Source organism: Chiloscyllium plagiosum, chromosome 11, assembly GCF_004010195.1.
Source record: "Chiloscyllium plagiosum isolate BGI_BamShark_2017 chromosome 11, ASM401019v2, whole genome shotgun sequence".
NCBI lineage: Eukaryota > Metazoa > Chordata > Chondrichthyes > Orectolobiformes > Hemiscylliidae > Chiloscyllium > Chiloscyllium plagiosum.
Window position 1 is genome coordinate 80,148,339 of NC_057720.1, and position 14,764 is coordinate 80,163,102.

The 14,764-nt window shown below is 44.3% G+C and overlaps 1 protein-coding gene across 2 annotated transcripts in view; it reads right to left on the minus strand.

Moving 5' to 3' along the window:
• qsox1 (quiescin Q6 sulfhydryl oxidase 1) overlaps positions 1 to 14,764 on the minus strand; it is a 119,858-nt gene that overhangs the window by 16,474 nt on the left and 88,620 nt on the right. For both annotated transcript variants that reach the window (XM_043699922.1, XM_043699923.1), the window contains exons 9-11: positions 5,751 to 5,873; positions 3,443 to 3,599; positions 1,295 to 1,483 (exon numbers count right to left, since the gene is read on the minus strand). In XM_043699922.1, coding sequence (XP_043555857.1) covers positions 1,295 to 1,483; positions 3,443 to 3,599; positions 5,751 to 5,873 — 469 coding nt within the window. The remainder of the gene's footprint in view (positions 1 to 1,294; positions 1,484 to 3,442; positions 3,600 to 5,750; positions 5,874 to 14,764) is intronic.

Sequence of the window (14,764 nt, forward strand, 5' to 3'; positions counted from 1 at the left end):
CTAACCTGACAGCATTGTGTACAGAGACAGTAACGTTCCCAGCACTGTCTACCCTGAGACCACTGTGTACAGAGACAGTAACACTCCCAACATTGTTTAACCTGACAGAATTGTGTACTGGGACAGTTACACTCCCAGCACTGCCTAACCTGACAGCATTGTGTACAGAGACAGTAACGTTCCCAGCACTGTCTACCCTGAGACCACTGTGTACAGAGACAGTAACACTCCCAACATTGTTTAACCTGACAGAATTGTGTACTGGGACAGTTACACTCCCAGCACTGCCTAACCTGACAGCATTGTGTACAGAGACAGTAACGTTCCCAGCACTGTCTACCCTGAGACCACTGTGTACAGAGACAGTAACACTCCCAACATTGTCTAACCTGACAGCATTGTGTACTGGGACAGTTACACTCCCAGCACTGCCTAACCTGACAGCATTGTGTACAGAGACAGTAAAACTACCAGCACTATCTAACCTGACAGCATAGTGCACAGGGACAGTTACACTCCCAGCACTGTCTAACCTGACAGCACCGTGTACAGGGACAGTAACACTCCCAGTACTGTATAACCTGACAGCACCATGTACAGGGACAGTAACACTCCCAGCACTGAAGTCTCCGTTCAGTCCATATATTCCAGCTGATCGTCCTTCAGGTTTGTGCAGAATGAGCTGTCCTCAGTGCTGCCCAATCAAGCCAAGTCTTTATGTGTCAATTGAATTAATTGAAAAGAAAGGTTGCTTTCCACCCAAGGACTGTTTCATTTGCTGTGGCTGTGTGTTGAAATGAGAAGCTGTGGATAGAAGTCCTAGTCTAAAGCTTGAGCACCAAATCTCGTCAGGTACAACATGCAGCTCTGGGAGAGTGCAGCACTGTCAGAGGTGCCCTCTCTCGGACAGGAGGTTCAACAAAAGCTCTTTCTGTCCTCTCATGTAAATGTGACATTAGTTTAACGAAGAGCAAGGGGAGTTCTACAGAGTCATGGCCAGTACTTATTTCTCACCTAACATCGGTTGACAGCAAATTTTTTGAGTTGTGGGACCTGGCAGTGGGACAATCAGTTGTGTTCTTCCAACATGATAACAGACACTACCCTTCACTCAGTTTGAAAACATATGGGACATGCTGAGCTGGTGAGGCGATAAATGAAGGCCTTTGAATTCTCAAGTGTCACTTTAACCCAGACGGTGAATGGGGTTACTCAGGCAGGGCACTGTTCTAAGGTGCACTAATGCATTTCTGTACATGGCCTCTGGCCACACCATCCAGCGGTTTGCTCTTACCTGCCAGCCTGTCGTTCACCCGATTGTGCCGAGACCACAGCCACAAGATGGCCTCATCAAAGCTGCTGACTTTATACATGGACTCTTGTGCCATGGCTTCGAAATGTTTGGCACAATGCCCACAGCCAAAGAAATGCTTGACATACTGTCTCATGGTGTTTAGCACCTCCAGGGGGTCGGCCTGTGTAGCTGAGGGAGAAAGGGAGGAAGAGGAAAAATGTGCTCAGTCTAAAGGCCCAGCAAGGAGTGCTAATCCCTTCCTCCCCCACTGCCCAGCAACTTCTCTGTGCCAACAGCCAGTACAGTATGTTGTGCTATAATGCAGTAGTTTCATTCTCGTGCATCCCCGTGTTCTAAGAAAATTACATAATAGCAGCACCACTTAAACAATGGAATTGCGTTAGAACCAACCTGTGCTTTGAATTTCATGCTATAGAACAATGTCCCCAATTCATCAATTGTGTTATAGTGAATTTGCATTAACAAAATGCACATTATCACAAAACGACCTGTATGCTCTTTTGCTGGGTTTCCCTATCCATATGCCACGTGCCAGTTTAGACAGGCAACGGTGGCAGGCTAATTCTGGGAAGAGGGTAAGGGCAGGTCAAAACCAAACCCACTCCTGACCCGCCAAGGTTCAACATACTGCCAGCAGCAGTCACAGGGGAAGCAATCGTTGGTGAATTCTCATCTCTGCTGCCTCAAGGTGCTGAACTCAACTCCAATGTTCTGATGTTGGCCTGGGTCAGACCAACTCACAGCTCTCTGAACCTGAGTAACAACTGGGAAGCAAGCGTAGCGATTGATGCACTGCAGGATGCTTATGGTCAAGCCTTCTGTGAAAACTCCCTTCCCTGGTTCTGGAGAAAGCACAATGCTATGAGCGCGTTTTCAGCTCCAGGTTTCAATCCAAATTGCACACTGTTCTGACCAGACTCCTCCAGCGAAACTGGGTCCAATTCCTGGGATTGCAACAACATGATCCAGAAGGAATACACGGGCTCGATTGGTGGAGCCACTGGCCCTTTCTCCAGCAAGGGCTAATCAAAAAATGTGGTCTTGTCAGTATTACCCACATCTAAATGAGACATTATTCTTTCTAAAGTTAAGTATTCATCCATTTTTGGGTAAGAAATGTGAATGCTTCCAAGTCAGGACACTCTAAAATTGATGGACGTCAAAAGCGTCACTAAGGCCACCATGAATTGTGTGTCTAACCTCGCTCCTGCACATGTGGTACATTCATTAAGTTGGATCTCTGGGTGTGAAATGTCTAAAGCTGCCCCTTCCTTTCCCCATCGTCCTCTTCCTAATGCTATTAATGAGCGTGACTGCTATGCAGTTTTAAGTCAGGGGCAATAATCTGCTAAGGGCCAATGTTGATTCACACCAGAGCTGGTGACAGCTAAAGTGTAAAGTGCACAGAGATTGTGGGTTATTAGAAAAGTCTTTGCACTTCCTGATAAATGACCCATGCGGGGAGCCTCTCGCATTCAGCATCAATCTCACTAATTTCACCGAAGGCTCAGTCACGCACACCAAATGCTCTCTGAGTATGACAGATGGTTTCCCCCATCTTGAGGGTGGCTTGCTCCAGGGACGGGGTTGAACAAACATCCTGTGACACCATTTTGCCTTCCATCACCTGCACCAACTTCACATTCAGCCACTTGGGAACACCACCTGAGCAGCCACCTGTGGAAGGGCAGGTGGCTTTTATCAGGTAGACACGTTCCCATTGGGTGGAACTGCTGTCAATCATTAAAATATTGTATGTGGATTCGTGTGACTAGGTAGAGGGTGACTATGATTGTGGATAGACAGGATGAGGTGTGGGCGAGTGATTTGGACAATTTATGAAGGGAGTTTTGGACAGGCCATGAGGGGTTTGGAGTTGGGTGAGTGAGAGATACTTTGAGAGAATGACTGAGGATTTGGAAAACGAATATCCTTCATAACTTAAAGAGATCCACATGACTTTTCAGAAAAATGTGAAGAATGATGGCCTATTTTCTTTTAGCCAATTTAGAGGATTGACATGGGTGACAACAGGTAACCAAGAGCAACCAGCCATTCAATCACCTTTCCTTTAAAATCGGGAGATAGACAACATATGGAAAAAAAGATTGGAAGATGAAGTCTTACTCTCTCCCCTGTCAGCCATTGATTTGTTGTGTTTTGCAGCCTGCACTGTCAAGAGGTGAAACAGTGTCCACACAGAGCAGGGGTAACCTCGGAAGTGGGGCTTGCTGCCCTGGCAACTGACCCAGTTCAGTCCATCAGGCAACAGGGCCCCAGTTGTCTAGGAGAAGGAAAGAAACAGATTAAAACAGATGTTAGTCAAGATCAAGAACACGTTTGGTGCACTTTCTACACAGAAATGCTTTCAGAAGCTGTCATTCAGGGATTTTAAAGTTTGCAGCGCAGATAAAAATGGGATCACTAGCAGTAGGTGCAAGCCATTCAGCCCCTCAAACTTGCTGTACTACACAATTAGCCCATGCTCAAGTTCATTCCACGTCACGGACGGCGTTTTTTTTTCCACTGTCATACGTATTAAAGAGAGGCCAGAGTGAACTTGTAGATAGTCCTGTGCATGAGTAGATATGTTCTGTGCATGAGTAGATATGTTCCGTGCATGAGTAGATATGTTCTGTGCAAGTTCTGCCACCGAGAAGCATTACACAGGCCATCCCAAATCATGGGTCCTGAACCCAACTGGAATTGCTTGACAAGACTTCACAGTCCCGAGCTCCATGGCAGCATTGACTGCTGTGCAGCTAACAGCCATGGAGGCCATTTTCAATTTTCTGGTGGGGTGGAGATGATCTGATGGACCTGACGCCTGTGACAAAGGTCGAGAGAAGCTCCCTGCCATATAACTTCTTAACAAGCTCAACATCACTCCCTCTGCCTCCTTTGCTATGCTCCACCCTTCTCCCACTCAACAACACTGTTTCCTTTAAAGCATTTGTACAATAATCCATGTTTAAATGCAGCAATTTCAAGTATAAAATACTGTTATAATTTTGATCTATGTTGGCTAATCAAATCCAATAAACTAACTTAACTAAGAACAGTTCCCAGTAAAACAAATGCCATACCAAACTTTAGAATGGCAGCTGTTGTTAGCACAATTCATTTTATGAATTTTATAACAGCCCTCAACAATTTGCCAAAACTTTTTAGTACAGTTTTATTGCCCAAACAATTGTTTACTCCTGGCTGACAGGTTAAAACCTTATAGTGCTTGACAATTGTTAACAATGTTACAAATTAACTGCAGTAGAAGATACATGAGGGGCTAACTATGTGTGTTTCCTTACAGTTTATTCTCCAGATCATAAAACTTACCATAGAATCCCTACAGTGTGGAAACAGGCCATTCAGTCCATCCAGTCCACACCAACCGTCTGAAGGGCATCTCACCTAAATCTACCCCTCTACCCTGTGTTCCTGTGTTTCCCATGACTAACCCATCTAGCCTGCACATCCATGCACTCTACGGGAAACTTAGCATGGTGAATCCACCCAACCTGCACATCTTTGTACTGTGAGAGGAAATGAGAACACCTGGAGGATACCCACGCAGACACGGGAAGAATGTGCAAACACCACAGACACTTGCCTGAGGGTAGAATCAAACCCATGCCTCTGGCGCTGTGAGGCAGCAGTGCTAATCACTAAGCCACCGTGCCAAGTTTAATACACTCAATTGAAGAGGGAGTAAGAGTGATACATTGACCAATTCCAACACTCCCAGCTGTTTCCCCAGATAATTCAACATCTACTCCCTGGTCTGTACAGCTTAACCTTCATTTAGGGGTACACAGACAACAGTAGGCCATTTGGCCCTTTGAACCTGCTCCACCATTTCAATACGGTCAGGGCTGATCATCCAACTCAGTAATTTGTTCCTGCTTTTTCCCCATACCCTTTCATCCTTTGAGTCCTGAGGACTGTAAATCTCCTTGTTGAAAACATTCAATGTTTTGGCCTCAACTGCCTTCTGTAGCAGAGACCTCCAAAGGCTCAGCACTTTCTGGGTGAAGAATATTCTCCTCATCTCAGTCCGAAATGGCTTGCCCAGTATCCTTGGAATGTGATTCCTGGTTCTGAGTATATTCAGTATCTGAACCAAAGGGACTCCTCCAAACAAAAGAAAATTTAATAACTGTGGTAGGGTAGTGGCCTCTTGGCTCTTAGAAACAAATTTTATTTGCATAAGCTTATCCCTTTATCCCTCATATCTATGGTTAGCTTCCCCGAAATGCATCTTATCTACGTCCTGTTGGAGAGAGTTATACATTCTAAGCAATCTTGAAAGAAGATACTCCTGAATTTCCCATTGAATTTACCAGTGACTAAGTTAGAATTCAAGCTCCAGACAGGAAGAATGCCATCATAAAATGGGACGTGATCTGCACGTTCAATGCAACAATCAGCAGCTTACCCCATTCTTGTTGTTTAGCACATCAATATAAGCATTGTAGGAGATTGATGCCATGTTGCCCTCTTCTAGCCAGGAGTTAATGGTTTGAAGCAACTTCATGACAAAGGATCGCCCAGGAAAGAACTAGGAAAAGAAAGCAAGGCATGTTAACAATTATTCAAAAAAAGAAACCAACACATGTTTCCTTCGTTGCACATTCTAAGTCCATAAGGTGAATCCTGATGAGCAAGTGCCCCTTGGCCCATCTTTCAAAAGGAGAATCTAACAAAATCCCCTCTTCTTGGTATCCACTTAGTGTCTGAATGACATGAAGGCATCCAGTTATCAGACTTAATGTGCATCTTAGGTCCCTCTGAAAGCAATGTCCATGAACCTTAGGACAGCAGCCCATAGAGCACCTACATGACATTTTCAACTCCAAAACGAGTGATTCCAAGGCCTCCCCATTGAACACTGCTGACAATTCCCTGCCAGTGTTGAGCTGAGTGAAGGGCCAGTTCTGTCATGGACACATGTCTATTTGAAAATTGGATTAATTCCACACTGAATCCTTGACAATCAGGCAAGAGCTAAATAACTGACTGCAAACAATGGAAGCTGACAATCTGTTTAAATGTACAATCTGTTAAATCACTCACACAGGTACCCCTCAGCTCATCAGAACAAATTACATTTTTGATGTTTATCCAACGGAGTCCACAGAGCATGGTTACAAAGGACATTACACAAAACATTGAAGAAATTTTTCATGGGGCATTGAGCCTCCCTTTGGTCACGGTAATTTATAGCAGATAAATCACTGAGTCTTTCATCAACTTTCCATTATGGGCACAGTATATGGCATGAGATTGACTCTCAAACATGTCTAATATGGTGTACGCGAAGAAGAAAATTGGCATTGGCCTGTGCTGGAAGACCCCATTTAGGGAATGCCTGTTTTTATCATGTTATGACTTGGGGATTACCAGATGAAGGTTGGGGACATCCCTGCAGAGAGAGCCAGATAAAGAAAATGATAGACTGATTGCCCCAATAAAACCACAAGTCCATTAGTTTTGTCAGAATTCTCTCAATTGGTTGTAAAAATGCTAGGACTGTCAAATTTCTTACGGACATTCTCATGCTTTTTCTCACAAGATGGTTTCTTTCCTTGTTCTCCGGCTGCCTGATGCATACAGAAAGCCAGATTCATGACAATGGTCTCCAAACTGTACTTAACAATCTATTAAGATGGAGCTTCGGCTTGATTGTCATCAATTGCATATGCTTTACGCCAGCACCAACAGGGTCCCAGCCCTATTATCCAAATCTGGAGAACCCCATCTGCGAACAGGATAGCTTGCTACTAACTCCTATTATTAAGACGAGCAAGCCGGCAGCTAAGGACTTTACAGCTGCCTCTGCAGCACCCTGGCCTGTGGTGAACTCTGTTCATGCGGGAGGGCAAAGTTTCTGTTTGGTTGCATTGATATTTGTAGAGAAATTCAGCAACAATGGGCCAAAGATTGTGAAATTTCAACTGCAAGTTGTGGCCCGTGGAAATCATGTTCCCATGAGCTTTTAAAACCCAGCGTGAATTCTGCTCAAGAAATTGATGCTCCCAGGTTGAATCAATCATCGAGATGGTCTTATCTGTGCCTCATTGCAGGCCTTCGCAGCTTTTACTTTTCTTTAGCTGTTGGGAACTAATAGACACATTTTAAAAGCTTTTAGATATTAAGTGCTATTTAATTTCCTAAGACGTTGACTATCACACAGCAGCAAATAATAAATGGCTTTGCAAAGTCATTTTGCAGTTATACTGAATAGGGTTTCTCACAATGGTAAAATTAAGAAGCATTAAAAATGTCTTTCCTCACAGATTAATAAAACTATCAAAAAATACTTTTATTGGAAAAATAAATTGCATTCTAGAACTCTGCCCAGTCGTAACACAGAATCCCTACAGTGCCGAAGCAGGCCATTCAGTCCATCAAGTCCACATTGACCCTCCAAAGAGTATTTACCCCAGACCCCCTAACCTTCCCAAGTAATTCCACATTAACCATGGTCAATCCACCTAACCTAAGGAAACCGGAGCACTCAGAGGAAACCAATGCAGACACAGGGAGAATGTGCAAACTCCACACAAGGAGTGGAATCACACTCAGGTCCCTGGTGCTGTGAGATAGCAGTGCTAACCACTGAGGCCGTGTGCTGTCCTCGTGCCATACCAGTCCTTTGCAGATTTTAGATCTGTGATTGTCTAAATGAACTTAAGCAGAAACCCAAACGGTAAAACCAATTTAGAACATTAGTATAACTTTGTGTGCAATTTGTATTCAAATTGGCAAGTGGACCCAGCTCAAACTTATCCATTAGTCTTAATCTTTGGCATTGACTGCATGGACTTGCTGAGTATTCACCTATTAATGGCACGATTGTCTATTCCAACAACAGCAGCCCACGGCTTGAGAAAAGATTGGGCACAGTGGAAACCCAGAGCATGTGGCTCAGCTGGAAGCCTTTCAGCCAAGGTGGTTACTTCATGTGGTTGATAATACCCTGTTGTCCACTTGCAAACAGTCAAAGGAGGGAAAAAATGCATGCCACATGAGAACCAGGACTACATATCTCTCTAGCAACCCTCTCTCACCCAGAGCTTGCAAAGCACTACAAAGTAAGGCTATGGTTTTCCTCACATTCTGATTAAAAAAGATATTGTGCTTGGGATGTGGAGATTGTTGGCTAGGTCAGAAGACCTCTGGAGGTGGTGGTGAGCTGCCTTCTGAAACTGCTGCAATCCATGAAGTACACCCAGAATGCTGTCTAGAAGGGAATTTCATAATTTTGATCCAGAGACACTGAAGGAGCAGCAATAAAGTTCCAAGTCAGGATGGTGTGTGGCTTTTACGGGAGCTTGCATGTGGTAGCATTCCCATGTATCTGCTGCTCTGGTATTTTTTTGATGGTGGAGGCTGTGGGTTTGGAAAATGCTATCGATGAAACCTGGGTTAATTACTGCAGTGCATTTTGTAGATTGTATGCACTGCTGCAGGTATACGTCAGAAGTGATGGAAATAAATGTTGAAGGTAGTTGACTGTGTATCAAGCTTTTTGCATTCATTCAAGTAATTTGGGGAGTATTCCATCACACTCCTAATATATGTCATTGATGGTGGAGTCAGGAAGTGAGTTACTGCAGTATTCCTGACCTCTGACCCACTCATTTAGCCACAATGTTTAAATGGCCAGTCCAGTTTAGTTTCTAGTCAATGGTGAGCTTCAGAATGCTGGAGATGATCATTGCCTGATCATTGCATGGCATACATAGTACTTAGAATTTATCAGTGTCAGCCTGGATAATGTATCCAGGTCTTGCTGCATTTGGGCATGGACTGTTTCAGTAGTCACAAATGGTGCTGAATATTATGCTATTATCAGTGAACATCTCCAATTCTGACCTTATCATGGTGGAAAGGTCATTAATAAAGCAGTTGAAGATGACTGGGCCTAGGACACTATCCTGAGGAACTCCTGCAGAGATGTCCTGGAGCAAAGATGACTGACCTCCAACAACCATGGCCATCCTCCTATGTGTCAGATATGACTCCAAACAGTGGTGAGTTCTCCCCTGGCTTCTCATTTATTCCAGCTTTAATCCTTGATACCATTGCTGCTGGGACAGGCTACACCCCAGATTGGTAAGTGTAGCATCTTACAAATTATAATGTATAATTCCATGGGTAAGACTAGGTCAGGCTGTTGCATGAACAGTCTGTGAGATACTCTACCAACTTTGGCAAAACCCCCCAGACGTTAGTAAGCAGGGAATTGCAGAGTTGATAGGGCTGTATTTACCAGTCTTCCAGTTTTTACGTCAATGTGGGTTTCCTTCCTTCAGACTTTATTGTGGCAGGATCCAACTGAAGGGCTTGCTGGACCACTTAATAGTGAACTGCACTGGTTTGGAGTCACATGTAGGCTAGACCAGGTAAGGATGGCAGAGCCCAAATCCCTAGAAGAGTTACAATCGCTGAAAATCTGAGACAGAAAAAGAAATCGCTGGAGAAACTCAGCAGGCCTGGCAGCATCTGAAGAAGGGTCACTGAACTTGAAACGCTAATTCTGCTTTCCCTTCATGAATGCTGCCAGAACTATTGAGTTTCTCCAGTAATTTATGTTTGGGTCCCTAGATTAACAGCCCAGTGGCAATACCACCATTTCCCTTGTCAGTATGACATGCTTTGGCACATCAGTGTACCTGCATGGTTTATCAAGAGAAACTGAGAGAGACCCAGCTGTGACAAAAGGAGATTAAAATTCCCTTTTCATGTTTAACTTCTTTAAAATAAAAAAAAGTAAAATTTTGTTTCCACAATTTCTGCATGCCTGCCCACTCCCCTCTGCCTTGCAGAAGTTCTTGTTAATCCCCATTAGTATTCTGCTCTCTGTCTTAAACACTCAGCTACGAGCTGAGATAAAATCATGTCTGCTTCAATCCAACAACCACAGCCCCGAAGGACCCAGAAAATCTACTTCTGTTCAATAACTGAAACTAAAATTCAATTAGTATTAGCACAGAGACAAACACCACAGGATCTGAGAACACTTACCACAAACAGGGTTAAAAACAAGATTACCACGGTTAACTGAACAGGCTCCTTCCTCTCCAGTGACCTAGGTCTAAGCTTACGATGGAATCAGTGGCCTCAGTCTACGCTGCTTGCTCCACTAATAGGATTTCAAAAATCTCTCACGGAGCAATTTGTCCTCAACCTATGCTGTTGTGGTAGAGCCTTCTTGCTGGTGAATGTAGATGCAGAGAGACATGCATTTTCATACTCAGACACACATGTACACATAGTCCCACCTGTGTATAAACGTGTTCCCAAAAATGATTGTGTAAAAGTACTCATAAACATACATTTCCTAATTGGAAGCAGAAAGGAAACCCAGAGAAGAGTTATTATTTTAAATGATCCTTCTGACTTCAACAATGACTCAGTCAGGTGCTTCATAGCAGCATCACAAAATAAAGTACTATCCAAAGTGGCAGAGTGTTTGAGGTCAGATGATGAAAAGCTTGGTCAAAAAGTTAGGCTGCCTAGCAGATGAAAGCGAGGTACAGAGAGGTCGAGGTGTTTCGGAAAGATATTTCAGAACTTGAGGCCCATGCAACCGAAAATGGGATTGCCATTTGTGTAAGATTAAAATAGGGGATTCACCAGCAGAGACCAGACTGCAAGAGATTGCCAAGATTGGGAGTGGAGAGTCAATGGATGGTTTTGAAAACATTATTGCAACATTTCAGAACCAAATTGCTGGCCCAGCAGGAGCCAATGTTGAAGGTAGTGGATGGTGTACCAAGCAAGCGGACTGCTTTGGCTTAGATGGTGTGTCAAGCTTTTTGAGTATAATTGGAGCTGAACTCATCCAGACCAGTGCAGATTATTCCATCACACTCCAGAGGTGTGCTTCACTGAGCTACCCACTGCAGTATTCCTGGCCTCTGACCTACTCTTGTAGCTGCAGTATTTACATGTTGAGCCCCGTTCAGTTTCTGGTCAATCGTAAACCTCAGGATGTTGGAGATAATCATTGCCTGGTGCGTGTGTGATAAGGTTCTGCACGGTGGACTGGTTAGCAAGGTGAGATCACATGGAATCCAGGGTGAGTCATTTGGATACAAAACTGGCATGAAGGTAAGAGGCAAAAGTGGTAGTGGAGGGTTGTTTTTCAGACTGGAGACCTGTGACCAGCAGTACGCCGCAAGGATCAGTCCTGGGTCCACCGCTTTTGTCATTTACATAATTGATTTGAATGTGAATATAAGAGGTACAGTTAGTAAGTTTACAGATGACACCAAAATTGGTACTGAAATGGACAGTGAAGAAGGTTACCTCAGAGTACAATGAGACCCTGATCAGATGGGCCAATGGGCTGAGGAGTGGCAGATGGAGTTTAATTTAGATAAAAATAAGGTGCTGCAATTTGAAAAGGTATATCAGGGCAGGACTTATATACTTAATGGTTGGGTCCTGGGGGGTGTTGCCGAACAAAGAGACCTTGGGATGCAGCTGCATAGTTCCTTGATGAAGGAGCAGTGCTCTGAAAACTTGTGATTTCAAACAAACCTGCTGGACTATAACCTGGTGTTGTGTGGCTTCTGACTTTCGAGGTTTTCCTCAGTGATGTCAGTGAGCAGCCATCTTAAAAATCACTGCCAGCCAGACCCAAGTTATGCAGTTCCATTTGCTTTCCTCTCCCTGGGCTTTGTGTTTCTTGCAATCACACTCAACCTCTGGTTCACTTTCCTTATTATGATAGTGTGAATTCCCATAATTGCTTGAACCCATTCCTACCTTTGACTTCATCTCCCAACCACCTCCCTTTTAACTTGCCTCGGAATAGGGTGCAATTCTACAGCGTCATTCATTAACAAAGACCCAAGGGATTCTTCACGCGGGGTGGTCATAGAGTCATAGTCATAGAGTGGGAGTCACCTCAGAAAGCCCAAGGCTTCCCTTCAGCTGACAATTACATTATTCAGTAACCTCGCTAGGAAGGGATGTGTGTAATGCAGCTCAGGATCTCTGGCCTCGTTGTGCCCCAAACCTTGGGGTGTGGAGGCCAGCACTATTGCTCTGGCCTCGAATAAGACCATTACTGCCTGTAGAAATCAGAGATCTCTGTCTATGTCTCAATATCCATAGTGGACAGTGTGTGCAAAACAGGAAGCAGGGCAGATACATAACTGCTCTCCTTGGGAAGATTTCTTTCCCGTCAACATATTTGGCATGATACTGGATTAAATGTGTGTTTTAAAAATTTGAACTAATGATTTTAGGTTCTATGACATAACTGCAATTGGACGTTATTTCTTTGCAGATAATCTGTACAGTTGTATGGCATCTCAGCATGTCCCACATTAATAAGTTTGGATTAGCCATCGAGACACCTATCCCACACACGACCAATTCACAATCTCACTGAATCCTCAACCATCCAAAACGGCACACTTGCCTTTATTTGACGATGGTCATGTTGCAGCTGTGCAAGACATTGGTTCAGCCACTTTTGGGATAGCGCACTCAACTGCTTTGGAAAGATGTTAATAAACTTGAAGGGGTGCAGAAAAGATTTATAAGGATGTTGCTAGGTTTGGAGGATTTGAGCTATTGGGAGAGGCTAAATAAGCTGGGGCTATTTTCCCTGGAGTGTTGGAGGTTGAGGGGTGACCTGATAGAGGTTTATAAATCATGAGGGGCATAGATAGGGTGAATAGACATTGTCTTTTCTCCAGGGTAGCAGCGTAACTAGACGATATAGGTTTAAGGTGAGAGGAGAAAGACTTAAAAGGGACCTAAGTATTAACTTTTCATGCAGAGGGTTGTTCATGTATGGTATGAGCTGCCAGAGAAAGTGTTGGAGCCTGACACAATTACAACATTTAAAGGGCATCTGGAAGGGTACATAAATAGGAAGGATTTAGAGGGATATGGGCTGAATGCTGGAGAATGGGACAAGATTAATTTAGGATATCTAGTTGGCATGGAGGAGTTGGACTCAAGGGTCTGTTTCCGTGCTGTACATCTCTGTGCCTCTACATCACAAAAAACTTTGCAAGGAATTTGGTTTTTGGCATGGTGTAAGAGGAGAATATTATTACAGGACCAGGCCAAGAAAGGGGGTGCAACCAACTTGTTCAATATACCAGAAGAGAGAAGATGATGAGGAAGGCAGAGAGGAGACAGGTGCAAGAGACCCTGGGGGAAGTACCTGTCAGGAACAAATTGAATCTTTTGGAAACAGTAGAGACAGATGACACTGCCAGTCGGCGAGGCGACCAGGTCTGTCAATCAAACGTTGGCGTGGAGGCAGAGCGGAAGAGTCAGACATTGCACAGAGCCGTGGTAATAGGGGACTCCATAGTGAGAGGAACTGACTGGGGTTTTTGCGGCAGCAGACGGCACTTAAGGATGGTGTGTTGCCTTCCTGGTGCCAGGGTTAAAGACATCACAGACAGAGTGCAGGAAATCATCAAGGACGAAGGTGAAGAGCCAGAGGTGGTGGTACATGTCAGCACAAATAATGTCAGGAAGAAGAGGAGGAACATACTACAGCGGGACTTCGGAGAACTAGGAAGAAGGCTGAAAAGCAGGATGTCCAAGGTGGTTAACTCCGGTTTGCTTCCAGTTCCTCGGGCTGGTGAGGCCAGAAACAGGGAGATAATGGACTTGAATGTGTGGCTGGGGAAGGGGTGCAGGAAGCAAAGATTTAAATTCTTGGATCACTGGGGTGTGTTTTGTGGTAAACATAAATTCTACAAGAGAGACTGTTTGCACCTTAATAGGTTGGGGACCAGCATTCTGGCAGGCAGGTTTGCTACTGCAACACAGCTGCGTTTAAACTAAGTAGCGGGGGGAGGGGACAAACTGGATGTTTAAGGGAAAGTTAGAACAAGCGAAGTCAAGAAAGACAACGGTATCAATGAAGCAGAAAACTCAAAAACGGATCATGCTGTAAGGTGGAGTGAAATAGGAGTTGATGGGAAGGGTAAGGGCAGTAACAAATTAAAAATACTATATATGAATGCACGAAGCATTAGAAATAAGATGGATGAGCTTGAGGCTCTTTTGAAAATTGGCAGATACGATATTGTGGGGATAACTGAGACGTGGCTTCAAATGGACAGGGCCTGGGAAATGAATATTCAAGGCTACACGTGCTATCGTAAGGACAGACTGATGGGCAGAGGGGGTGGGGTGGCCATGTTGGTAAGGGATGATATTCAGTCCCTTGCATGGGGGGGACCAAGAATCAGGGGATGTAGAGTCAGTATGGGTAGAGCTGAGAAATTCTAAGGGTAAAAAGACCCTCTTGGGAGTTATCTACAGGCCCCCAAACAGTAGTCTGGATGTCGGATGTAAGTTAAATCAGGAGCTGAAATTGGCCTGTCGCAAAGATGTTACTACAGTTGTTATTGGGGATTTTAACATGCAGGTAGACTGGGAGAATCAAGATGGTATTGG